The following is a 27,233-nucleotide window of genomic DNA, read 5'->3' on the forward strand; positions in this document are numbered from 1 at the left end:
AATTGTTTTGTAAAAGTGGATAAATTGTCAAATGAGAATGACACAGGACTTCAGAGTTTGGGTAGGGGAATTTCAAGTTTTGTTAAAAATTCAGTGACAAACTAGGGAGAAAACAGCCTTGTGTCGCCTTAACAACTAACAGATTTATTGTGACATAAGCTTTTGTGAACCAGCTTTCATCAGAGGCATGGAACACTACCCTTGGCCAAGTATTCTTAAAAGACTGGAATAACTTTCTAACATATTTGAGAGACCACTGTAAACAGTTGAAATCACTGGCAGGAATACAGTGACACTTGTAAAGTAACATGAATTTAGGACACTATGATTATATAATAGATTTAGAATTGGAACCCCATGGAAGGAGGTCTGAAGGTTCGAAAGAACCTTTTTTCTAATGTTGAAAATGTTGTGTTTGTTATGTATAACTTTTACCTAAAACCAATAAAAAAGCCCATGAAAGCTTATGGCACCAAAAAATGGTTGGTCTTCACAGCATTTCATGATGCTCCATCGTCCAGTATGGCTATCCCCTAGAATAAATGATGTAGCTAAAGTCCTAGCATTAAAACCTGAGATTCATCCCTGCACACACACAACAAACACATTTCAGAACTGGAATTTGAATCAAATTTGGCAAGTTAGCTACATTTCAAGCCCTTCCACAAAATGTGGACAATACGGTATCTAAAGGATCACAGAGCCAGGTTGGTCCTCCAAAGTAATCCGTTTTATCCCCTGAACAGAAGCAAGATCCAGTAAATAAATCATGAGGATGATTAATTAGCCACAAAAGATAATTATTGAAACACACACTAATGAAAAGCAAAATTTTACAAGTCTATTAAACCCAGAGAAGCAATTAAGTTAATTGGCATTCATTCTTCATTTTATTGTCTTGTTTGACTAGCTATTTTTTGTGGAGGGAAAAAAATAATGATTTTTAATTAGTACTTATAAAATAACATTATTTTACAAAGATTTACAGCTTTGGAGAGATGATTCGGGGCGACTCTGATAAATAATCAACCAAAAATTGTATCTCATAAAAAGTACAATAATAATGCAAGTAAAAATGAGGACAAATTTGGAGACTTCAATCCTTCCATGCAAATGCAATATAATGTGACAAAAAGTTAACAAGTTAGAGATTTAGAAGGAAATGGGCTGAAAGAGTAAAGGGGGCCCAGTGAATCAATGAAATAATTAAAGAATTATCAAGGGATCAATTGATAAGCTTGTTCTTAAATTCTTCTGATAGCAAGCTTTGCTTTGCTATTTACACATAGTGAGGTGAAGAAAAACTCGGATGGGTAGGGAATGATCAAATACTACATTTTGAAAAATCAAATGCTACTTTTAAAGAAAATTCATTCATGCCGTAATTCCAATTTTCCCCCAATGTGGAACTATTCCACACAAACACTCACAGAGAGAAGTCACTGTGTGTACTCTGCAGAAGCTTTCTCCCAAAATGATGCCTTCAGTTTTTGGACTACATCTTCCATATGCCCCAGCCAGGACAGCCATGATGTCTAGGGCTGATGGGAATTGTAGTCCAAACATCTGAGGAAACCGGATTAGGGGAGGCTGCTCTACAGAGTCAACAAATTATAATATGATTTGGGGTCAAGATAAAGGATAAAATCCCCTCCCCCTTGCTTTGGAACCATTGACAACATCTATCTAGACAAAACACACATTTATTTTCATGGCAGTGAGATGGGGTCAACAATTACCTCTACGTATTTAAAAGAGGAACAGTCATTTAGTGAGGTTTCATGTGCAATTTCGATCCAAGCTATTAAGACAAGTTTTGCATCTCTGCGAGTCTCCATGGGCGCCTTTTAATTCACCTCGATTCAGGCTACTCACAGTGGCCAAGTTTTGTCTTCTCAACAGCAATGGACTGTTGCCCAAGCAATAGACAGAGCCTCCTCACTCCGTAAGAGCTTTTGATTGGCTGTTCCCCGTCTCTTTGCTCTCAAGTCCTGGTGTGTTTGGTCCCTCAATGCCAGTGGTGGAGCTTTTGCCAGCTCAATGCAACAGAACTTTCCCCCGACCACATTTAGTACGAAGGTCCTTTGACAGCACCTGGTTCAGTCAGGCGGGCTGAAGCATAGGCAGAGGCTCCTAGGCAAGCGGCTGCCTCACAGAGCCCAGGAGAACCAGGAGGGCCAGGTAAACCAGGCCGCCCGGCTTCTCCTGGAACACCTGGGGTGCCTCGCTCTCCCTCTTTGCCATTCGTGGCTTGGCCAGGGTGTCCTGGAAGACCTAGAAGAATGAAAAGAGGCATGGGTAGTTCATGCTTGTACATCTTTTGTGGGCAAAAAGTAGGTCAGGACCTACTGGTAGGTGTCTGGCTGATTTGCAATAGATCACCAAGTGTTTCTGGCACCCAACCACTTAATGATCACAACAACTTTTGTTTGCTGAAACAAAGACAGATTTTTGTGTGATAGAACTGTGATCTCAGTTCTACTACTGAGAACAATTTTTTACAATTTCCTGGAGTGAGATGCATCTGGGAGTGCCTTCATCCACTGCCACTGCCCCTTTCTATGACACTATTTTGCATTTGGCTCCAGTTGGTGGACCTCAAAGTTCTGGGAGAAAAGCAAAAGAGATTCCCATGTGGCCATGCTGGCTGGGGCTGATGGGAGCCTGAGTCCAACACCTGGTGGGACAGTTTCCCACACCTGTAACAGTCTTACACACACACCCATCAGGCAGCCAAGTGCATTGTTTCAGGTGTGAAGCACACAATTAACATTTCTCTTCTCCTCTCCACTGCCATTCCATGCTTCACAGCTGATTCCACATTCTTGGTATGTTAAAGCAAACAGAAAAACCCAAACCAGGTTACCAATCGTAAAAGAAAAAGGAGGCAAAATAGTTTCATCATGACTGTAAGAATAAAATGGTGTTTGCTTTTCCTAGTCTGGTCCTAAACACCTTTACCATAAGCACCATGGAAATGGATGATGCTCTTTAAAATAAAAATAATGAAAAGATCATCTGTAGCCATGGGCATGCCCAGTTGGCTGCCCCTGACTATAAAAGGTTTCTAAAAGAAATAAGAACAAAAAGATGTCACAGCAACCGGGGTCAGCCCTAGCATACCCATGGCAGCCTAGATTCTGATGCTGGGCCTGTTTGCTGTGACCTCTTTATTCTCACGCTTTCTGGGTGGGCATTTTGGGGAGGGGACTGGGTTGCGGGATGCCAGCCTGTTGGCAAGACCCTTGACAATGCTGCTCAAAGAGACAGTGGACTGAAAGGTAGGTGTGATAAGTGATCTGGGATCATGCTGAGTGGAAGACCCATGGCCATGGAGTGTGGTGGGGTAGATCTGTGGGGCCTAAATGGAGCAGGGGCAAGGCAGTGTGGTTGTACCAGTGTCCTGGCCCCAACCTCACTACTGCTTCATTCCCATCAGGGGCAAAGTGGGCACCAGAAGGCACCTCTGCCACACCACATGTACCACTACTGCCCCAGGCAACTTGTACTGATGTCATGTGGGAAGTCCCTGACAAGCCTTCCATTTGTGATTTGCCCTTGGTGCCTCTGCAGTCACCTTACCTGGTATTCCTGGTGGCCCTGGCATCCCTTGATGTCCACGGCCGGGCTCTCCCTGCTCCCCTTTCTCGCCCCTCTTTCCTGTAGAATTGGAAGGGGGGGAATAGTGAGAGACTTTTAACACTTCATGCACACACCCCTCCGGGACTGACAGCAGAGCAGCTGATTCTGCATTGCTCTTGCTGAAGAAAAGCTCTTATTTAACAAAATTTATATACCACTCGGTTGCAGTTAAAACCTCAAAGTGGTTTACAAAAATTAAAACATTGAACTTATCAGTAAAAGGCAGTTTAAAACAAGTTTTTTGAAGACATACAACGGTAATTAAAATCAGCAATAAGCTATCACAAAGGAAACTGACATGATTCAGCTTCCCCACCCCCATTGCCAGTTATGCTTAGTTATGCTGCGATTCCACAAAGAAAACCCATAGAATGTGCAAACGTGTGCAGAAGTCAGTTTCTTCAGAATCTCAGCTTTAAAATTTGAGCAAGTTTCTAGCCCTCATGGCTGAAATCAGCAGGTGGTTGGAATCTGATGGGGTTTAAGTGCCCACACATAGCTCCTTGCCACCCCTCCCCATGACTAGCAAAACTTGAAACTATGCAAGACAGTAAACACTGCAGAACATGTCAGAGAAAATAGTCATATTTGCAAAGTTTACCAAGGGGATTCTGATACTGGTTTGGGGGGCAAACACTAACCATATTTTGCTGGTTTGGATGTCAGAATGAACCATTGCTAAGCACTGAAGAAGAGGCAGCATGGGAAGGAGGAAGCATGCCACATGTCATTTGAATTGAGCCACAAAACTCAATGATGCTTTTCATGCAAAGATGGGCTCTTACCTTTAGGTCCAGTGTTGCCAATTTGTCCTACAGCTCCTAGGATTCCTGGGATGCCTCGAGGGCCAGGGTGTCCATGTGGCCCTTGCTGACCAGGTGACCCAGGTGGTCCTGGAGGTCCAGGTGGTCCCATCACACCTGCCCCACCTATGGCATCTCTTTTAGCACTCACAGCTAACTCAGCCAGTTGTTCTGTAATGCAGAGTGAGTGAGAGAGAATGAGAGAGAGGCATTGCATGTACCTGGGGATCCTCCATCCTTATTGGCTTCAGCAGATTCAGGGCAGACAAAAAGAATGTGCTTTTCGTATGTATTCATACAATACGCAATTAACACGTGGAATTCACTATGGCTTTAAACAAAATTAATTCAAGGAGGATGGATCTATGAATGGCTATTAACCTCCACAGACAGAAACTAAGAAATAGGGATGGGCCAATCGGTCAATTTTAGTTTCTCGCAGTTTCTCATTCTTCCAATCTTGAGTTCAATTCTCCACTTTTCCATATCAGTCCTCATGAAAATTCATCAGAATTTTCATGTGAATCCCTCCTAATATACACAATTTATGCAATTCCCCGTAATAGAATTTATTTTGTATATTATTTTCACTAATATATGCATATTTATACACATCCCATGGCTAGGGAAATGCATTGCAAAATTCAGAGAAGTGGGCATTTCGAAGGATTGCTGAGTTCATGTTTTGGTTTAGAAAGTGCAAATTGGGTAGCTTCACATTTAAATGCTGGACCAAATTCCTGCCCCTCCACTACTAAGAAATGGACATTTTGTTACTCCAAGCCAAATTCCAGTGTGTCTTGGAGTGATAATATGTGCTAAATGTGTCAGGAGAAAGACCGGGTTGTTTTTTCCTTGAAAATAATGAATGGGACACTTTTCACATTAGCATTATTTAGGACAAAAAAAACCCACCCCAGTAGCCAAATACAATAGATTTTATTGCAGAATAAAACTGCAAAAGTGGCTGAATTTTGAGGACATTATTTACTAATGTGCAGCTGATGAAACTCTAGAAAGACTACACTGTATATCTTTCCTTCCTTCCTTCCTTCCTTCCTTCCTTCCTTCCTTCCTTCCTTTTTTGGACATACACCTCTTCAAGTTCTCACCATTATTTTCTGTTGTTTGTTTCTTGCAACCACATAAGCCCTGCTGTGAGTTTTAGATCATCAACCCATCACATAGGCGGTCATTCCCGTGGTCATTTGAAATTGTAGTGCCTCCATACTAACATTGCTAATTTCATCAGCCTGAACAGCCTCTTACCACATGTCCTGCGTATGTCCATTTTAATTTTGTGGCCTTTTCCACTACCATCCATAACTTTCAATATATGTCACATACAATTATTAGTTTTTCTATATAATAATAATAAATTTTATTTATACCCCGCCCTCCCCAGCCGAAGCTGGGCTCAGGGCGGCTAACAACAATCAAAATAGTCCAACATTCTAAAAACCTTTCATTATAAAAATTAATTAAAATCAAATTGATGGCAACCATTAAGCAAAATTCTGTGCAGATTGCCAGAGGAGGGGGTCAGGGTGCGCCCTGACCAAAGGCCTGGTGGAACAGCTCTGTCTTACAGGCCCTGCGGAAAGATGTCAGGTCCCGCAGGGCCCTAGTCTCTTGTGGCAGAGCGTTCCACCAGATTGGAGCCGCGGCCGAGAAAGCCCTGGCTCTAGTTGAGGCCAGCCTAACCTCTCTGTGGCCTGGGATCTTCAGGATGTTTTTATTTGCAGACCGTAAGTTCTTCTGTGGGACATACCAGGAGAGGCGGTCCCGTAGGTACGAGGGTCATAGGCCGTATAGGGCTTTAAAGGTTAAAACCAGCACCTTAAACCTAATCCTGTACTCCACCGGGAGCCAGTGCAGCTGGTATAGTACCGGATGAATGTGATCTCGCAGCGAAGACCCCATAAGGAGTCTCGCCGCGGCATTCTGCACCCACTGGAGTTTCTGGGTCAGTCTCAAGGGCAGCCCCACGTAGAGCGAGTTACAATAATCCAGTCTGGAGGTGACCGTCGCGTGGATCACAGTGGCTAGGTCAGGGCGAGAGAGATAAGGAGCCAACTGCTTAGCTTGGCGGAGATGAAAAAATGCCGCCTTTGTTATAGCTGTAATCTGCGCCTCCATAGAGAGGGAGGTATCGAAGATTACACCCAAACTCTTAACGGACGATGCTGGCACTAACTGCACCCCCGCAAGAGATGGGAGTTGCCCCCTCATTCCCATATCACCCCATCCCAGCCAGAGGACCTCTGTCTTCGAAGGATTTAACTTCAACCGGCTCCCACGTAACCATCCAGCCACAGCTTCCAGACATCTGGTCAGTGTGTCTGGGGCCGAGTCAGGATGGCCATCCATCAACAGATAGAGTTGGGTGTCATCGGCATACTGCTGGCAACCCAGCCCAAAACTCCGGACAAGCTGGGCAAGGGGGCACATAAAGATGTTAAAAAGCATCGGGGAGAGAATTGCACCCTGAGGCACTCCACACACCAAGGAGTGGGGTGATGACAATTCCCCCCCAAGCGCCACCCTCTGTCCCCGACCAGAGAGAAACGAGCGCAGCCATTGAAGGACTGTGCCCTGGATCCCCACGTCGGCAAAGCGGTGGTCCAGAAGTTCGTGATCGACCATGTCGAAGGCTGCTGACAGGTCTAGAAGAATCAGCAGCCCCGACCCGCCTTGATCCAGCTGCCTGCGGAGATCATCTGTTAGGGCGACCAGAGCTGCCTCGGTCCCATGACCACCGCGGAAGCCGGACTGGAATGGATCGAGAGCCGATGTTTCATCCAGAAACCTACCAAGCTGTTCAGCAACCGCTCTCTCAATCACCTTACCCAGGAATGGAAGATTCGAAACCGGGTGGTAATTGGATAGATCTAAGGGATCTAATGATGTTTTCTTTAAGAGCGGGCACACCACTGCCTCCTTCAGTTCCCCTGGGAATATCCCGGTGCCAAGGGACAAATTGATGATATCACCCGGGGGGCCCGCACCTCGTCTGGACACACTCTAATCAGCCAAGACGGGCACGGGTCAAGAGGACAGGTGGTGGGCTTTCCAGCTCGGAGGAGTCTGTCCACATCGGCTGGGGATATCCGGTCAAAGTGGTCCAATACTGGACCCGAGGACAGTCGAGGGGCCTCCAGTTCCTTTATTGTATCCAAATTGGCAGGGAGGTCATGGCGGAGCAACAGGACCTTCTCCGCAAAAAAGCTCGCAAATGCCTCACAGCTGTGTGTCAAATTGTTATTTAAATTTGGCTGTCCTTCGAGGGACGTTAAAGACCTAATTATACTAAATAATTGCGCCGGGCTAGAGCTAGCGGAGGCAATGGAGGCCGAGAAGTAGAACTTCTTAGCGGCCTTCACTACCATCTCGTAGGTTTTCATTAAAACCCTGTAAGATGTTCTTGAGGCTCCGTCACGGGCACCCCGCCATACTCGCTCTAGCCGTCTGAGGTCCCGCTTCATTTTCTGAAGCTCCTCGGTAAACCAGGGAGCCCGGTTTCTGCGGGGTCGCAGAGGGCGTCTAGGTGCGATCTCATCGATGGCTGCTAGGAGCTGGATATTCCAGTCCTCAACAAGCTCAGTCAATGAGTCGCCAGGGGGTAAATTAAAAGCTTTTGCAGATGACCTGGTTTTGACCCTGCAGAAGCCAGAGCCCAGTACGAAAAGAGTATTACAACTGATTAATGATTTTGGTCGGGTGGCTGGATTTAAACTAAATAAACAGAAAACTAAGGTTTTGGGGAAAAATTTGACTGATACAGAGTCAGAAAGGTTTCAGAATGAGACGGAACTTAATGTGGTTAAAAAAGTAAAATACCTAGGGGTAAACATAACAGCAAAAAATCTAAGTCTATTTAAGGACAATTATGAAAAATGTTGGACAGAAATTAAGAGAGACCTAGATAGTTGGTCAAAACTGAAACTTTCTTTGTTAGGCCGAATTGCTGCTATCAAGATGAATGTATTGCCAAGGATGTTGTTTTTATTTCAAACACTTCAGGTCTTGGACAAGACGGGGTGCTTTCAGAAGTGGCAGAGAGACATTTCTAAGTTTGTCTGGCAGGGCAAAAAGCCCAGAATTAAGTTTAAGATATTAACTGATGCAAAACAAAGAGGGGGCTTTGCCCTGCCAGACTTAAAGTTGTATTATGAAGCCGCAGCGTTCTGCTGGCTAAAAGACTGGCTACTTCTTGAGGACACTGATGTGTTGGATCTGGAAGGGTTTAACAATGCTTTTGGATGGCATGCATATTTATGGTATGACAAGGTTAAAGCAAATAAGGCCTTTAAGAACCATATTGTCAGAAAATCATTGTTTAATGTCTGGACAAAATATAAAGACTTGCTGGAAAATAAAACACCAAGGTGGCTTTCACCTTTGGAAGCCAAGGCCCGAAAAAGACCCAATATGGAGGCTAAATGGCCAAAATATTGGGAAATACTAGAAAAAGATGGAGACAATTGGAAATTGCAGAGTTTGGAGAAAATGAAAGACAAAGTGCGAGATTGGTTACATTACGCTCAGATTAAAGAAGTTTTTAAAAATGATAAGAAACTAGGGTTCCAGGGGGAGAAATCGAAATTAGAAACAGAATTGTTAGAACCAAAGATTAAGGTACTTTCTAGGATGTATAACTTGCTGTTGAAATGGAATACACAAGATGAAACGGTTAAATCGGCTATGATAAGGTGGGCACAGGACATTGGGCATAATATCATGTTTGAGGACTGGGAGAGGTTGTGGAGTAATGGATTGAAATTTACTGCATGTAACGCTCTGAAAGAAAATGTAATGAAAATGACTTATAGATGGTATATGACCCCAGTCAAACTTGCCAAAATTTACCACCTGTCTGATAATAAGTGTTGGAAATGCAAAGAGTGTGAGGGAACGTTCTTCCACCTCTGGTGGACTTGCCCTAAAGTGAAGGCGTTCTGGGAAATGATTTATAATGAACTGAAAAAGGTATTTAAATATACCTTCACTAAGAAACCAGAGGCTTTCCTTTTGGGTATTGTCGGCCAAGGGGTGGTAAAGAAGGACCAGACATTCTTTATGTATGCAACAACAGCAGCAAGGATACTTCTCGCAAAACATTGGAAAACTCAAGATCTACCCACACTGGAAGAATGGCAGATACAACTGATAGACTACATGGAACTGGCTGAAATGACCGGCAGAATCCGTGACCTGGGAGAAGAGAGGATTGAGGAGGACTGGAAGAAATTTAAGAACTATTTACAAAAGTATTGTAACTTGAGTGAATGCTAAACAAGACGCTAGATCAAAATAACTGAGCACCACTAAATTTAGAAGTTTTTAAGAAAATAAGTAAGACTGTGAAATTTAGCTCCTTCTGAGAATTATAAGATTATGAAATATAGAAGGGATATAAGAGTTTAAATAAGAAGATAAATTGCTGACAAAACGTTATAACGATGAAAGTGGGAGCGGGAGATGTGAGGAAGTCCAAAGAAAATGTGAAAATATGTTAAGATCAATGTTACATTGTTTACTATGTTTATTTTTATTGTAAAACTTAATAAATTGCTATAAAAAAAAAAACAATGAGTCGCCAGGGGGAGCAAGGTCCCGCAAGGCCTGACGGAATCTATCAGGGTCCATCAGCCTCTGCGGGCGAGCCCAAATTGGCTCGCCACCTAAGCAGGGTGGGGGTGGAAAATCAATCCTTGAAAAATCATGCCTTGAAGGACCTTAAGAAATTCTTTCAGGCAATAGATGCGATGTATTCCAGTGAAGTCCAGCAAAGTGTGACTCGACGAGAACTGATGGGGTGCAAGCAGGGGAGCCAGTCAGTTAGAGACTACTGGTCGTGCTTTGCAATGTTGATCCACCGGCTCGGGTGGGATCTGGACTCTGAACCTATTCAAATGTTGTTTGAGGAGGGGTTGTCCCCAACGGTGAAGGACAAGCTGTTCCGCGCGCCCCGCCCACAGTCGATGGATCAGCTGACCAAGGCTGTGCTTGCGATTGGAGTGCGGCAGGAAGCGCGGGGTCAGGAGAAACGCAAAGTGAGAGGGGAATGTTGCCATGACTACCGCATTCCTGAAATACCAAGACATCTTTCCCAGGCGGCTGAGCCAATGGAAATAGATGGCGCGCACGCGCACGAGGTTTCAAACTCCAATGAAGGTCACAAGAGGGAGGAGAAGGATTGGAAAACCACCAAGAAGTATTTCCTCTGCCAACGGCCAGGACATTTTGCAAGGGTCTGCCCTCAAAGAAAGGCCTGGCAAGGGATGGTGGGGGCTGCCGGCTGTGAGGAGAAGGGGGAGGAAGGGCAGGCGCAGGGAAACAACAACGCCTGGCTGCCAACCAGAGGGGCCAGCAGCCAGGCCAGCAACCAATAGAAGTGCCCCAGCCTGACCCCCCCCCCAGGGAAGCGATAGCCATAGCAGTGGTGCTAGAACTCCCGAATGGGCACCCAGTCAAGGTTGAGGGGCTGCTGGATTCGGGCAGCTCCTGCAATTTCTTCAGCAGGGACTTCGCCTTGGAGCACCAAATACACTTGCTACCCCTGGATTTTCCCTTGCAAGTGACCACCATCAATGGCAGGGAACTTCTGGGAGGGGAAGTGACACACCAGACCCTGCCAATGCGAATGAGGGTGTCCAGGCACACGGAGACCATTGCCTTTCACGTGGCCACACTGGCAAGACCCCCAATAATACTGGGGATGGGCTGGCTGGCACTGCATGATCCAGTAGTGTCATGGCATCAGCGGTCAGTCACCTTTGGGTCAGCTTACTGTTTGGAACACTGTCTGGGGGGGGGACCCCAAGAATGACAGTGGCCAGGGTGGCTGGGCTGGCAGTGGAAACAAAGGGAGAGGTGCCACCACCATACGCTGACCTAAAGGAAGTCTTCAGTGAGAAGGAGGCGGATAGACTACCCCCCCATAGGCCCTTTGACTGCCAAATCAACTTAATTCCAGGGGCTCAGCTGCCGGTGGGTAAGCTGTATGCCATGTCGGACCGGGAGATGCAGGAGTTACGGCAGTTTATTGACAAGAACCTGAAGAGGGGGTTCATAAGGGAATCAAAGGCGGTGGGGGGCAGTCCGGTGTTCTTTCTCGGTAGTGGCGCCCTCCCTGTGGAACGCCCTCCCACCAGATGTCAAAGAGAACAACAACTACCAGACTTTTAGAAGACATCTGAAGGCAGCCCTGTTTAGGGAAGCTTTTAATGTTTGATGTATCATAGTATTTTAATATTCTTTTGGAAGCCGCCCAGAGTGGCTGGGGAAACCCAGCCAGATGGGCGGGGTATAAATAATAAATTATTATTATTATTATTATTATTATTATTATTATTATTATTATTTGTGGACAAAAAAGGGACTAATCAGCCCAGATTGGTCGTGGATTACAGGGCCCTAAACCTGGTATCAGAACCCGTGACCTTCCCAATGCCCAGGATTGACGACATTTTAACACGGGTGAGGCAGGGGAATTTTTTTACCAAGCTGGACCTCAGGGGAGCGTACAATTTGATCAGGGTAAGGGAGGGGGACAAATGGAAAACCACCATGTTTACCCCCCTGGGGGCTTTTGGGTACTTAGTCATGCCATTTGGATTACAATCGTGCCGGGAGAGGAAAGCGGGCTCCGCCTGCTTTCAAGCATTCATGTACCACGTGTTGGGGCCCCTGCTGTACAAGAACTGCATAGCCTTCTTGGACGACGTCTTAATCTATTCAGACAATGAGGAGCAACATGTCAGAGACGTCAGGGAAGTGCTAAAGAGGCTGCAGAAGCACCAGTTGTGGGTCAAGCTGGAAAAATGCCAATTTCACACCAGAGAGGTCGAGTTTCTGGGGTACAAGCTGTCAGACAAGGGACTAGCTATGGACCCAAGCAAGGTGCAGGCAGTGCTGGAATGGAAAGCCCCCAAAATCCGGAAGGATGTGCAGAGGTTCCTAGGGTTCAGCAACTTCTACAGGAAGTTCATCAAGAACTTCGCCCACTTGACGGCGCCCATCACAGGTTGTCTCAGTAGCAAAAGGAAGTTCGCCTGGACAGAAAGTGCCCAGCAATCCTTTGAAAGACTGAAGAAGGCGTTCGCTTCAGAAGAGCAGCTCCTGCACGTTGATCTGGAGAAACCCATGAGACTAGAGACTGACGCGTCTGACAGAGCCATTGGGGCGGTACTTTTGCAGCCAGGGAGGGGCAAGCAGGAATGGAAGCCATGTGCCTTTTTCTCGAGGAAGCTGAGCAAGTCGGAGCAAAACTATACTGTGTATGACCGTGAACTGCTGGCGATCTATGCGGCGTTTCGCCGATGGAGACATCTGTTAATAGGGGCGCAGCACAAGATCCAGGTTTGTACTGATCACAAGAACTTGGAATACTGGAGGACCGCGCGAGTACTCAACCAGAGACAGATTCGATGGGCACAGGAGTTCTCCAAGTTTTCCTTCGAGATCCGATACGTGCCGGGAGAGGAAAACGTAAGAGCAGATGCTCTCTCCTGGAAGCCGGAGTACATGGAAGGAGAGGGACCGCCAGAGATCCGACACGTGATCCCCGAGGACCGATGGGTGTGTGGGGGAGCCTTGGTTGGGAAACGAGAACTGGCTGGGCTTACTAGAAACGACGTGTTCGCTCAAACTAAAATCAGGGAACTCCGAGACGGAAGAGAAAACCATGGAGGATTTGAGGAAAAGCAAGGGGTGCTGTACTATAAGGGGGCGCTGTATGTACCGGGGGAGACCCTGAGGGGGAAGGTACTCAAACAACTCCACGACAACCCCACAGCTGGGCACTTTGGACAGCACAAAACCATGCTGCTCGTCACCAGGCAGTTCTGGTGGCGAAGGATGAGGGAGGATGTACGGGAATATGTATGGGGGTGCGACCGCTGCCAAAGGGCAAAGGGAGAGAGGGCTGCCCCCGCAGGGTTACTGGAACCCTTACCCATGCTGGGAAGACCCTGGGAGGTGGTGTCCATTGATTTTATGACAGATTTGCCTAAGTCTAGGGGGAAGACAGCAGTCATGGTAGTAGTCGATCTACTGACGAAGATGTGCCATTTCATAGCTTGCTCACATGCGGTGACGGCAGAGGAGACAGCCAAGTTGTTTGTGGATCACATTTTCAGGTTGCATGGGGCGCCCTCGAGGGTCATCTCAGATCGCGGGAAACAATTTACTTCCCGGTTCTGGAGGAAGCTCATGAGCTTGCTGCAGATAGAGGTGGGATTCTCGACGGCGCGACACCCGGAAACCAACGGGCAAGCAGAAAGAGCGAACAGTATACTCCAGCAATACCTACGCTGCTACGACAGCGAGAGACAGAACGATTGGGTAGAGAAACTAGCGCTGGCTGAATTTGCGTACAATAACGCTGAACATGTGTCCACGGGCATGAGCCCATTCGTGGCCAATTATGGGTTTCACCCCGGGCCTTCCCGGGGAGGGGGGAGGAAGGGTGGAGTGTACCTGCGGCAGAGCAGTTTGTGGAAGAAATGGAGGCACTGCACCAGCAACTCAAGATGAACTTGGAGCGGGCCAAGGAAGTTTATAAGAGGCAGGCAGACAAGCACCGTCGGGAGGGGGATGCGATACGGGTGGGAGACCGAGTGTGGTTGTCAACCCAAGAGTTACCCCTAAAGGGAGGGTGCAAGAAGTTGCAGCCAAGGCGGCTGGGACCCTTTGAGGTAACACAGCAGGTGAGCCCTGTGGCATTCAAGCTCAAGTTGCCTGACAGCATGAAGATACATCCGGTGTTCCATAGGTCCCTACTCTCACCGTACAGGGAGGGGCGGGAATTCCCGGGGCAGGAGGGAGGAGTCACCACCCACCCGCGGGTAGAGGAGAGGGAACTCCACAACCAAGCCACGGAAATGCTCGATTCAAGGTGGCGAGGGCACCAGGTGGAGTACTTAGTGGCTTGGGAAGGAGAACCCGGGTCAGAAAACACGTGGGTCCCCGCTGAGGCGGTCAATGAGGAGTATCTAGTGGAAGAATTACACAGCCTGTTCCCAGACAAACCAAAACCACTAGTGAGATTCTGGGAGGAAGAATTTGGAACCATAGACGACGAAGAGGAATTTGTGGGTTTTCCTGCCTCCAAAGAGGAGGGAGGGGAGGTGTCAGAGGGAGAAGAATCAGACTGGGAGGCCCACCCTGCGGCAAGAGTTCGGAGCGGGTGGGAAGTGGGTTTTGAATCCTCAGAGGATGGCGACAGCTCCTTCAGGGGATTCCCCGCATCATCGGCCGAGGAAAGGGACGAGGTTGGATCAGAAGGTTGGGCCGAGGGTGGGGGGGTCCTGGGGGGGAGATGGATGTCAGGGAACTGCCATCGGAGCTAGAGGCGGAGGGAAGGCTCCAGCAGGATGGCAGAGAGGGTCCCAGTAGGGAGAGAGGCAGCCCGTCCGCTGGGGAAGGAAATCAGCGTAACACCAGTAGAGAAGGGGGGCAGATGGGGGAATCGGAGAGAAGGCTCCAAGACTCCTCACCAGAGACCAGCGGAGAGAGTACAGGTACTCCGCTGCCCACACCCTCCCTGTGCAGAAGACTTCCGCGCAGGGAGAGTAGGAGGAGACTTGGCGTCAAGGAACTTTTGTGCCGGAAGAAGTTTAAGAAACGCCCACTGACAGATTCTGCCAGCGACTGAGACAGTCACGATGCTGGAGGCTGTTCAGTCAGAAAGGGTTTAACCAGGTAACCTAGCCAGGAGTGGCGGCAACTTACGCACGAGCAACCCCTAAACCCATTACAATAGGGATGCTATATTCATTGCATTTTCCTATCAATATTTTCATAGTTAATAGATGATCTGCTGTGGAAGATCATTTTCTAAACCCTGCCAATTCACTAGGTTGATAGTCTTTGTATATCTACATCTGTGAAAATGCTGTGTGAATTCTGTGATGGATTTCAACCCTGGTTGTTGTTTTTTAGAAGGTATGGGACTACCAATTTCAGAGGCAATGTGCCCCAGAATGCCAGTTACTTGGGGGCAAACAATGGAAGGGTGAGGCTGTTTCATTCATGCTCCATTTGTGGGTTCATAGGACGCATCTGGCTGGACATTGTTGTAATCTAGACACTGGCCAAGGCAGACCCAACTTGTTCAGATCCAGCAGGCTCTTTTTATGTACTCACCTTGTAACATTTTTAAGGCCACATCAATAATGTGCTGATCTCCTGTGTCCCTGCCCTGGAAAGTGGAAAGAGAGGAGATCTTGTCACGCACCACAGTTACAATCACAGTAGACCTAAGAAAAGGCCCTGGTAGATCAGATCAAAGGCCCGCCTAAACCAGTATTCTGTTCTCATACCAGCTAACCAAATAGCTATGAGGCACCCATAAACAGGACACTAGCACAGTATTCCTCTCCTGCTGTTGTTTCCCAGCAACAAGTATTCAAAGGCATAGGCTCTGATACCAGAGATTATACACAGCTATCATGACCAATGACAACACTCTGAGTCATTAGGGGGTACAAGAGGCACACAGACTGAGCGAAGACTTGGAAGAAAGCCCTACCAGGAATCCACCTCAGAATGGGTCATCCCAAGAAGAGAAGGGTGGGAGGCACTAACATGGTTGGGAAGTAGAGCAAGCAGAGTGGAACCCTCTAGTCTACCATATATTTTCAAAAGTTGTTTGTCTCTTTGCTATGCATTTGACACCTCTTAAAATATCATAACTAAATTTTGCACAATGATTCCCGAAATCAAGGAGCAGGCTTTCATCTGTGTTTGGATAAAATTGGACACCATTATGAATCAAGACCGTAGACTGAACGTTTAGAAACTGCACCAATTTGGGGGGTTTCGTAGAATTCCTAAGCAACACCAGCTACAAGGCTCCTAGTCATTCATGCATTTGTTCTATTCACTTTTAAAGCTGGTGGTCATCATTCCTCTTGTGGTCATGAATTCCATAGCCTAACAATTTCCCCCCGTTGAAGCCTGCACCAATTTTTTACCATCATAGTTAGCTCTGGACTCCTGAAACCTTACAGGCCTGCAAGGTGATTTGTTGGTTATCACAACCAGGACTCTACATGGAGGAAAATATCTGACTCATGTGCTATCAGACCTGCAACCTAAATAGATCTGTGCAGCTGTGCATCTACTTGCAATGAAGGACTGGGAGTGGGGGACAAAAAGCCATGCAGAATGCTGACACCCCAATCACTAAACCAGGAAGGTCTACTCGCCCCTCTGTTTTATCAAGCAATGCCCAGTTCCAGAGTGCCTTTTCCAGTTCTACTCTCTGCTTGTGGTACTGCTGAGATTCTGTGTGCAAATCAGTGGAAGAGGAAGCAATGGGCAAATATCAGTGCATGATAGCATCTCCTTGGAGAGGCAGTGTCTACACAACCTGCAGTTCAGCTCTGCTGGGCTGACAAGTGAATCTGCACGCTTGCAGAACAGCAACAGCCAACCAGGGTTTCTACTTCACGTGCAAATGATTAAATTTCTGATTTGGTAAAGATTATTTTTGCACTACTTAGTGATGGCCATGAGAGGGTGCTGTGCCCTAATTCAGAGCATCCAAAGTATCAACAGCAGGGCATGCATCCTGACATGAAGGAGGAATAATCATTCATGCAGAGGTGTAATAGGCCAGTCTCCTCAGTGATCCAATTGCACCTGACGCAGGGAGACACAGACAAGAATTATTCACCTCTAGAGGAGGGTAACGGGAAGAAGGCAAGACCAGCACAGAGGGGCATGAAGACACACAGTGAACTGCTTCCTCTGTGAGTTGCCCCTTTGCTTTGCATCCAGGAGAACCCAGTTCCAGTTCCTAGTACCTCTTATTTTAAAAACCTGCTAACAGATTGTGAGAACAGGATCTCTTGGACAGAGCCTGAAGAGCCACTGCCAGAATACACAGGAATCGGTCTTATACTATGAGCCGGACCATTGTGCTGTGTGGCTGTTTTCTGTAGTAGCATGAAGCATTATCAGGTTTAACTCACCGGAGCACCTTGAGTCCCAGGCATTCCAGGTACACCGCGCTCCCCAGGTAGCCCTCGGGGCCCCGGAGGTCCTAGGAAGCCTCTGATACCTGGTGCGCCTGCATCCCCAGTAGGTCCAGGAAAACCAGGCTCCCCACGGACACCTTGCTGTGAAAGATCAGATGCTAGTTAAGAAGAGGCCCAAGACTCAAAAAAAGCCCCTTTTAAAACTGGAGAGCTAACGCACCGTGATAAGAATGCCTGGTGGACAGGGGCATAAGGAGGCAGAAATTTATGTCCCATCCTGTGTTCATTGCAGTCAGCACTGTTTCCGTTCCACTACAGTTTGGTTTCTACTAAAACCTAGGTTATGTATCTCACTATTAACAATGGCGGAAACTAACATTCAGTAATTATGCAATCAATTCCAATGAATTTCAGCGGAAGGAAAATATTAAAAACATGTGGAAAGTAAAATAATTATTTACATAACATTTTTATTATTTAGCATGCAAATAATAGGGAATACTGCTTGTATCTGCTTGCATGGTTTCTGTTCTGTCCTTGGAGAAACATAAGCACTGCAACAATTTCCGCCCCAGTATCTGTTTTGTACAGTATTCTCTGGAATCCCTAATGGTGGGTAAGACCAGCTTACCGTTCCATGTTTCAGTGTCTTGCCAGATGCCTCTTACAGTTAACAAGCTAGGCATGAGGGTAATATCCACCACCACCCCATTGTGAATCCCCAAGTAGCCATAGAGGATTCTATTTTTGATTAAAATGTCTAATTGCCCAATAGCTTCCATAAACTCATCTAAACCATTTCTTCAAAAGAAAAACAGTTATGAAAATGGCCATTAGGGCATCCTCTGGCAGTAAATTCCAGGGTTAATTATGCACTGCTTGAAAGAGGAATTCCTTATGATTGCCTTAAACTTGCTGGCCATCAGTTTCCATAGCGCTTGCTTTCTAAGCGTGAGAAATTATTGGTTCTATTCCTTGCATTCTCTTCGTACCAAATTCTATCCCCATAACTTTTTAAGTCACTAGCATGTTTCCCCTTCATTGTTTTTTCTTACCTAAAAAAACTTCAGTTAGTCACACACTTTGCCCCATAAGTAATGCAATCCACCCTCCCCGATCATCAGAAGAATAAAACATTCTTATTTTTTGTATTTAAAGGTGTAAACCGACCTAATTCACAATGCTAAAGGAAATGCATATTTGTTTGCGAATAATCACCTGTCCCTTTGGTCCTGGCTCACCCGATTCACCCTATGGATGAAAAGCAGAGACCAAAAATAAAGATCATCCACTGTTTTTTCTTAACAGCTTGCTTGGGCAATCTCTAAACATCAGTTGAGGAAAAACTCCCTATGTATATTTAATTCACACCATAATCAACAGTCTGCCTAAACTGGCAGTGGGCAGCACTGCTCTGCAGTGCTTCAAATCCTACTTGGACGGACTTGCCTAAGATTTCTCCATGTTGTCTGACTTACTTTGAGTTTTATCAAGTTTTCCTATTTTACACACAGAAGTTCAATCAAAACCTGCCAATGGATTGGTAATTTGACAGTGTTCTTTTACATAAACTCTGTATATGTCCCATTCTCTGATAGATTTTTCATCTGCAACGCCTCTTAACCTTGCTGATAATCTCACAGGTTCAGCATATTCCCTTAATTTGTTTTGCCAATCTGATTTAGTTGGTATATCCTTTCCTTTCCAATCTTTTGCAATTAAGATTCTGGCTGCTACAGTGGCATACATAAAGATTCTCCTGAACTTTTTTGGAATTTCATGACCCATAATTTCTAGCAGAAAGACTTCAAGTTTTTTAGGGAAAGAGCATTTGAACATTTTCTTAAGCTCGTTGTAAATCATTTCCCAAAACTGTCTAATCTTTTTACAGTTCCACCACATGCCTATTTAAAGAACTTATTCAGGGAATGCAATGGGAGGATTGGAGGTCAAGTTAAATTGAATTACAAAACAATGTACAAAGCAAGTATCAATTAAGGAATGAAAGATTGTATACTCTTATTTTTATTTTGTTTTCAACATTAACCGATAGTTTTTGTTATGTTATGCAATTTTCAACCCAACCAATAAAGCATTTATTTGTTTATTTAAAAAAAGAATCCTACTTGGACGGTCGCTGTCAGAGGGTGGGGTTTGGGGAGTGTTGATCAGTCCCATGGAGCTTTCAGTGTGGAGTTTTGCAGCATTTGCTTTTATCCCCCACGTTGTTTAACATCTACATGAAACAGCTGAGTGGGGTCATCCAGAGTTTTGGAATACATTGTCAGCAATACGCTGATGACACACAGCTCTACTTCTCCTTTACATCTGCAGGTGTGGCAGTGGATGCGCTGGACCGATGGTCTTTCCTTGGCAATGGACTGAATGAGAGCCAACAAACTGAAGCTCAATCCAGATAAAACTGAGACACTGCTAGTGAGCAGTTCCCTAAACCCGGTGGATGGGAGGTTGCCTGCACTAGAGGGGGTTACACTTTCTCTGAAGGAGTAGGTGTGCAGCTTAAGGGTACTTCTCAGGTGGTCTCAGTGGCACTGAGTACCTTCCATCAGCTTCGGCTGGTGGCCCAGCTCAGCTGCTCCCCTATCTGGAGAGAGATAACCTAACTTCTGTTGTCTATGCTCTGGTAACCTCTAGGTTAGATTACTGCAATGCATTATACATGGGGCTGCTTTTGAAGAGAGTACAGAATGCCAGCTGGTGCCTAATTCAGCAGCCAGGCTGCTCAACAGGGCAAGACCTTGGTCATGTGCTTCAACAGGTGTGCTTAGTAGGGCTGCTTTTATTTAGAGTAGGGCAATAGCTTTGGGCTTCAAGCCCGTTTTCTGCCAGAAGCACTCCCTAGCTGGCTACTGTTTGCTGCTGAAGATTATGTTTGCAGTAAATAGCACTGACAAAAAGGAGTCAGTAGGGAACATTTCAGAAAGGACACAAGGATGCTATAAGGTGTCTAACTGGTGGCCCTCCAGATGTTTCCAGCTCCCAGCTCCCATCACCCCTGACCATTGGTCATGCTGGCTGGGGCTGATTGGAGCTGGAACCCAACGACATCTGGGAATATCACAGGTTCCTCATCCCTGCCATAAGGCCATAACTGAGCCAGCTCCAAAAACTGCTCTACAACATTCTACCCACCAGACAATGTTGGCTTTTGCAAGTCAAGAAGCACAGTTTTGGAAACCATCTTACCTTTTCCCCCTTCTCCCCTGGAAGGCCTTCAACGCCAGGATCTCCCTATAAGGAAGGAACAATAGCTTTATTTTCTGGCCAGAATAGAAAATGATCATCCCAAAACTAACACTTCCTGTTCCCTCGCAGTGCTCCACTCCCTCGTGTCTTGAATGCCCCTTTGTCTCTGAATTGCTACAAAGTCCAGTCTTTCACCAGCTTAGGCTGAGCACCAACTGAAGCCACTAGTGCACAAGAGATATCTTGGCCATGATAATCTATGCTCTGGCAATCTGGCATTTGGAAAAATGCAATGCATTGTATATGGGGCACCCTTTGAAGACAATCCAGAAACTGCAGTTCAGAATATACGGCAGACGTGGCCCTTCAAAGAGGTGAGGTGAAGCCATTTGCCTCAGGCGGCAGATCCAACCTCCTCCCCACCCCCATCCTGCCATTGTGCTGCTACCAGCCCTGCCAGGGCTTTGCCCATGCAGCTGCCACAGCGCTGTTGCCCTCCCTGCTGCCACTGTGCCCTCACCACTGTGCTCTTGCAGCCACAGACGAGGGTGCAGTTGTGGTGGCGGGGCAGTGGCATCACAGGCACGATGGTGGAGGCAGGGAGGGGGAAGTGCAGGGGCCTGGATCTGTGGCAGCAGCGGCAGGGCATTTTGCCTACAGTGGCAAAGCATCTCAGACCAGCACTGGTCACACAGGGCCAGGTGGCTGGTTCATGCCTTGGTCTATTTCCAAGCTCAGTTCAAAGTGGTGTCTGTTATCTTTAAACCCCTCCCTAGTTGAAAAGCGAGATACCTGTTGGGCTGCCTTCCTAACACCAATGCCCTTAGCTACTGAGGTCGTCATCTGAGGCTCTTCTCTAGATTCCTCTGACCAGAGAGAGTGTCTTTTCAACTGTATGTCTTGCCTTTTGAAGACCCTCCTCAGGGAGACTCACCTGGCACTTACACTGCTTCCTTTTAGGCCATGGGGATATGTCCCCCCCCCCAACCTTTATCTTCCAGGCCTTCTAGATATTTTAGCTTTTCTAGATTTGTTGGGATCTTCCAGACAACCTAAGCTGGTAGGTTTTTTGCCCGCCTTATTTACTTATTGACTGACTAGGTTTTATCTCCTACTGTTTGTCATGTTATTGATTTTTATGGATTAATTGCATAAGGCTTTTTAATATGGTTTGTTAGCTAGCCTCTGGGAGCATTTTATACTCAAGGTGCAAGATGAAAAATATAATTAATAAAATATGGCAAAAGTAGAAGGCAGTAAATTTCCAGCTGCTCACACCAATGTAACCCTATAAACAGAGCAGTAAAAAAACAGACAAAAATCAATCATAAAGACTTACAATGTCACCTTTGGGCCCAATTTTTCCTGGAAAGCCCTAGAGCAGACAAGAGGGAAATGCTGAGATTCAAGGGATGCTGAATTCTATATAAATTTCCAGTAATAGACCACCCACTCCAGCTTTTCACTGGAGATAGAAAAGACAAATGACTCATCAGCCTCTCAAAAACCTTCCACAAATCAGACCACAGTGTGTGCAAGCCCAGTTTCAACAGAAAAGGGGCTTGCAGAGTAAACACCACTGAATCAAGCAAGATGCTCTAGCCCTTATGGCTAAGAAGATATGCCTGAAAATATGCTGATGATGGTGAAGACACCAGATACACCTCCATGAAGAGGGCATTTTGCAACTTAGGGGCTGTCACAGAGAATCCCCTTTCCCAGGTCACACACACCATGGACCTCTGAGGGAGGTGGAACTACCAAGAGGTCCCTTCTCCCTGCTGATCTGCACATTTGGAGGGGTCTGTAGATTAAGAAGAAGAATTTGGATTTTATATTCCGCTTTATCACTACCCTAAGGAGTCTCAAAGCGGCTAACATTCTCCTTTTCCTTCCTTCCCCACAACAAACACTCTGTGAGGTGAGTGGGGCTGAGAGACTTCAAAGAAGTGTGACTAGCCCAAGGTCACCCAGCAGCTGCATGTGGAGGAGCGGAGACGCGAACCCGGTTCCCCAGATTACAAGTCTACCGCTCTTAACCACTACACCATACTGGCTCTCTGTAGAGAAGGAGGGGTCTGTTAGATATTTGGGGCCTAAGTTGTTTAGGATTTTAAACACTAAGTTGGACCTGGAACTGAAGTGGAGTTAGAATCCCTGGTGTAGACCTGTACTTATGGATGCAGGCCGTCACATTGTATGGATCACCGTGTGGGAACTAGAGCTTTGGTTCATCTCAGTGGAACCCAGACCTGGCATAAGAAGCCTGGTGCATTCTGGGAGATATTCCTCTTTGCCCCCTCCCACCCATCCCCCATGTCCACATCTATTCAAAGTATGTGTGTTTATGCAAATCTGCTCCGTTTGCAGGATCTGCTCTAAAAGCAGCTTTGGAAGTTTCAAAACCTGCTGTCACATTTCCAGAGTTGCAGAAAAGCCAAGTGTGACTCCATCCTCAACACCACTCTGCTCAAAGAGTTCAAGACAATGGTACCTTGCCACCTTTAACTCCTGGGAGACCTTGTGGGCCTGGAATTCCTGGGGGGCCCTGCTCTCCTTTGGGACCCTGGAAATAAAGAAAAGGAGAAAACACATTAGGAGGAAAGTAAGTCACAGTGAAGAGGCTGATATCCTAGTCTGGCAGGGGTATCTCCCAGCCCTGCTTGGAAATGATGCCGGGGACTGAAAGTGGACATTCTGAATGCAAAGCAGGTGTTCCAGTCCTTCCACAATCATGGACCATGGGCTGCCTGCCACAAACAGAGATTGTCCAAGCATTTATTTATTTGGGAGTTATTTATACCCTGCCTACTAACCAAAGTTCTTAAGGCAGCTTACAATATATTTTAAAAAACAATAAAATAGTCACTGATACAACAGACACTACAGCATGGTCAAAGTACAGTGGTATCTCGATTTTTGAACACAATCCGTTCCGGAAGACCGTTCGAGTTCTGAAACATTTGAAAACCGAGGTACAGTTTCCCATAGAAAGTAATGCAAAATGGATTAATCCCTTCCAGACTTTTAAAATCAACCCCTAAAATAGCAATTTAACATGAATTTTACCATCTAACGATACCATAGGTCAGGGATGTCCAACCAGTAGATCGCGATCTACTGGTAGATCCCTGGCTGATCCTGGGATCCTTATTGTGTACAAAAAGTTATGGGGGAAAGCTGAAAAACTCTGTGCAATCTTCCCCCCCCCCAAAAAAGCTCAACAGCTCTGGGCAATCCACTCACCCCACACACGCTCCTCCTCCCTCCAATGACAATGGGTAGATCACTGCCAGTTTTTTTTTTATACTGAGAGTAGATCACACTCTCTTGGGAGTTGGACATGCCTGCCATAGATCCACACAGTCACAAAAACAAATTGGTTGGAGTGCTCCTGAGATGTGATGAGCACAAATATATTGCACCCAGTCACCAAAAAAGCCCCAATAACATCTCCATGTTGCGTGGGTGCTTAGGACTCAACAGCCGACAGCTAGGCCTCCAGATTTCACACTCAGCGGAAGCTGCGTGGCATGTCCGACTTCTGAGGCGTGTTCAAAAACCAAAGCATTTAGTTCTGGGTTTACGGTGTTCGTAAAACGAAATGTTAGTCAACGGAGACGTTCAAAAACTGAGGCACAACTGTATATAAAAGTTGGCCTAGGACCTGGGAGACTTGAATTCAGGTCCCCACTCAGGTATGATGCTCCCTGGTTGGCCTTGGGCCAATCACTGCCTCACAGCCTACGGTACCTGAGAGGGTTGATGTGAGGATTAGATGAGGAGAGGGAGGACCATGTATGTCACCTTGAGCTCCTTGGAGAAAACAGTAGGATGAAAGTTTGATTCTTATGGTCTCTTCTGAGGTGAAACAGAGAGAGAAGTGCCCGGAGGGGAGACCACCATCCAACGGAGCTCTTGGAAAAGAGCTCTGGTTCTTTTTTCAGAAGAAATGCATTTGAATTCAAGGACTGAATTTATTCATACTCACCACTTTCCCCTGCACTCCTGGAGGACCCACTGGGCCTCTCTCACCCCGATCTCCCTGTGAAATAGAAGGGGAGAGGTCAAGATGTTCAATTCTGCCATAACTGTGAGCTAAATGTGTCCACAGGGAGCAAGACATCCTTCGCCCTGCCAGACAAGGCCTACACCAGCCTCCCCCAATCTAGAGGCTATTGGACTCTAACTCCCACCAGCCCCAGCCAGCATGGCCAACAGTCAGCCATGATGGGAGTTGCAGTTGAGCAACATCATGCCAGCTGAGGAAGGCTGGTCTGCATAAACCTCAGATTCTGAATGGAAAAATATCACACCTCCTGAAGCAAATACTCAACTTCAAGGAATCATCTGCCTCAACCGCAAAAGGCCCTAAGGATGCACTGATATTAGTTGAGCAATTCGGTGTACAAACTAAGTCTGCTGCCCCCACTCCCATAATGCCTCTACATTATCCGTACCTTAGAGGAATTAATTTTAAAAGACTTACTTTCACACCAGCGATCCCTTGCGGCCCTGCTTCTCCTTGAGGTCCTGGCTCACCCTGAATGGGGATGGCAGAACACACCAAATGAAGATCTGGTTTTAAGGAATGAACAGCCCCTTTTTGTGTATTGGTGACAATTTGTGCTCAGGGCAGCAATACGCAATCCCACTTTCAATAATGTTTGTGACTGCAAAGGTTCTGGGGTGGACATACTGCTTCATTTCCATTCAGTGCATGTCCTGCAACTTTTTATACCGCTAACGCTCCAGTTATTCTTTCTGTACCACTTTTATTGTGCAATAGCACAAAAGTTCTCCTCCAGACAGCATGAACATGGTAACAGCAGATAAGCATTGCAGAACAACTCACAAAGTGGAATACCATGAGGAGGGTCCAGTATAAATCCACCACTAGTTCACTGTTATTGTGTCAATGACAGGTCAAAGAATATATCTGCAAAACACACCAGTACCAGACGTAAGTCTGGTGAGGCCTGAAGTCTGCTTTGTTGCAGGGCTGGGGGGGGGGGCAGGTAGAGAAAGATTACTCGGCCATGGAAGGAAGCTAAAAAAAAAAATTACTGCACAGAATTACAGCAATTCAATATTATATTTACACTTCTTTAAAAGCAGCACAGCCTTTGCTTGCTTTTAAGAATTTGATAGGCTCGTGCTGCCCCCTGCTGTCCAAGGCAGGAAAGTGCAAGCACCCAAAGCAACGCCTGCTTTGCCTTGGCACCTTTTTGCCATTCAAATGCAAGAATCTGATGTGCGCAAGTGAAGCCATATTGGACCTTCTCCCCCTGCAGTGGGGAGTAACAGGAGCCCAACTTCATTTATAAATGTTGAATATGACCATGGGATATAACCAAGGCAACTAACAGAAACCAACCAACATAGAGCTGTCATTTACATATACATTATTAACAGCAGAAGCATCATTAATGTAACAGAAAGTGTTTGTGAGTCCAAGTAGACTGCAATTTCTCTCACTGCCCAAAAAACCCCACAGCCTGCAGAAGAGAAAAAGAGGTTCTAAAAACAGCAGAAGTGAAGGAAGTGTGTGTGTGAGAGAGGGGGGGGAATAAATAAAATGAATTAACAAGAAATTATGAGAAAGGGGGCAGGAAGCAAACGCCTACTGGATAAGCAAGGAAACCTCAGAGACTGGGATGTATTGCAGAGCTCTTAGTGTCTATGTTTTAAAGTTAAGGGACAAAATATAATGGGGGGCGGAGATCCCTGTTTACTTACAAGTTTCCCAGGTGCCCCCGATGAGCCTGCCAGGCCACGACCCCCTGGTTCACCCTGTTTAAAACATCAAAAGACATAATTCAAAGCATTTGATGGTTACCTGATTCATCAATGTGCCTATGGTGGCCATTTGTATATGGTTTATAACAGCCTTCCTGAAACTGTTGCCCTCCAGAGGTTTTGGACTACATCTCCCATCAGCCCCAACCAGGGGAAGGCTGGTTTAAAAGGAAAGAGGAGCAGGTGATATTATTAAGTCAAGGCACTCACCTTCTGTCCTGGGCCACCTTTGGTTCCAGGTGTGCCTGGCAAGCCCTGCGATGAAAAAAAAAAACAACAACCCCAAATTATCTATTGTGTGATAATTTAGTATTTATTATACCAGAATTTCTTGTCTTGTTTGGCTTGGCGAGGGGTGGGTTTCTCGGTCCAGATCCAAAGAGAAATTCCTTCTGAGACAAATTAGATAATGCATTAACACAGATGGTTGGTGGATGTGGCACTCAGCTAGATAAGCCACGTGGATCATTTTTATAAGCAGAGTTCTGCCAACATGTGGCAGCCTGGATAGAGTGGTTAGAGTGTGGTGCTGATAATGCCAAGGTTGCAAGTTCGATCCCTGTGTAGGACTGTTGCATAATCCTGCATTGCAGGGGGTTGGACTACTTCAGGCATAGGCAAACTAGGCCCGCCAGATGTTTTGAGACTACAGTTCCCATCATCCCTGACCACTGGTCCTGTTAGCTAGGGATGATGGGAGTTGTAGTCCCAAAACATCTGGAGGGCCGAGTTTGCCCATGCCTGGACTAGTTCATCCTCAGGGTCCATTCCACTTCTACAATTCTATGAATCT

At 46.3% G+C, this 27,233-nt stretch overlaps 1 protein-coding gene across 1 annotated transcript in view; it reads right to left on the reverse strand.

Annotated features, from left to right (window-relative positions):
• Positions 1–1,687: 1,687 nt before the first annotated feature.
• COL9A2 (collagen type IX alpha 2 chain) overlaps positions 1,688–27,233 on the reverse strand; it is a 55,664-nt gene continuing 30,118 nt past the window's right edge. The window contains exons 20-32 of the mRNA XM_081019611.1: positions 26,651–26,695; positions 26,381–26,434; positions 25,131–25,184; positions 24,633–24,686; positions 23,136–23,207; positions 21,981–22,016; positions 20,642–20,686; positions 18,653–18,685; positions 17,429–17,575; positions 15,597–15,651; positions 4,428–4,616; positions 3,583–3,660; positions 1,688–2,274 (exon numbers count right to left, since the gene is read on the reverse strand). Of these exons, the coding sequence (XP_080875737.1) occupies positions 2,069–2,274; positions 3,583–3,660; positions 4,428–4,616; positions 15,597–15,651; positions 17,429–17,575; positions 18,653–18,685; positions 20,642–20,686; positions 21,981–22,016; positions 23,136–23,207; positions 24,633–24,686; positions 25,131–25,184; positions 26,381–26,434; positions 26,651–26,695 (1,068 nt within the window). The 3' untranslated portion in view covers positions 1,688–2,068. The remainder of the gene's footprint in view (positions 2,275–3,582; positions 3,661–4,427; positions 4,617–15,596; positions 15,652–17,428; positions 17,576–18,652; positions 18,686–20,641; positions 20,687–21,980; positions 22,017–23,135; positions 23,208–24,632; positions 24,687–25,130; positions 25,185–26,380; positions 26,435–26,650; positions 26,696–27,233) is intronic.

The sequence above is a fragment of the Podarcis pityusensis genome (genome assembly GCF_964106645.2).
Source record: "Podarcis pityusensis genome assembly, chromosome: 8".
NCBI classification, from domain to species: domain Eukaryota; kingdom Metazoa; phylum Chordata; class Lepidosauria; order Squamata; family Lacertidae; genus Podarcis; species Podarcis pityusensis.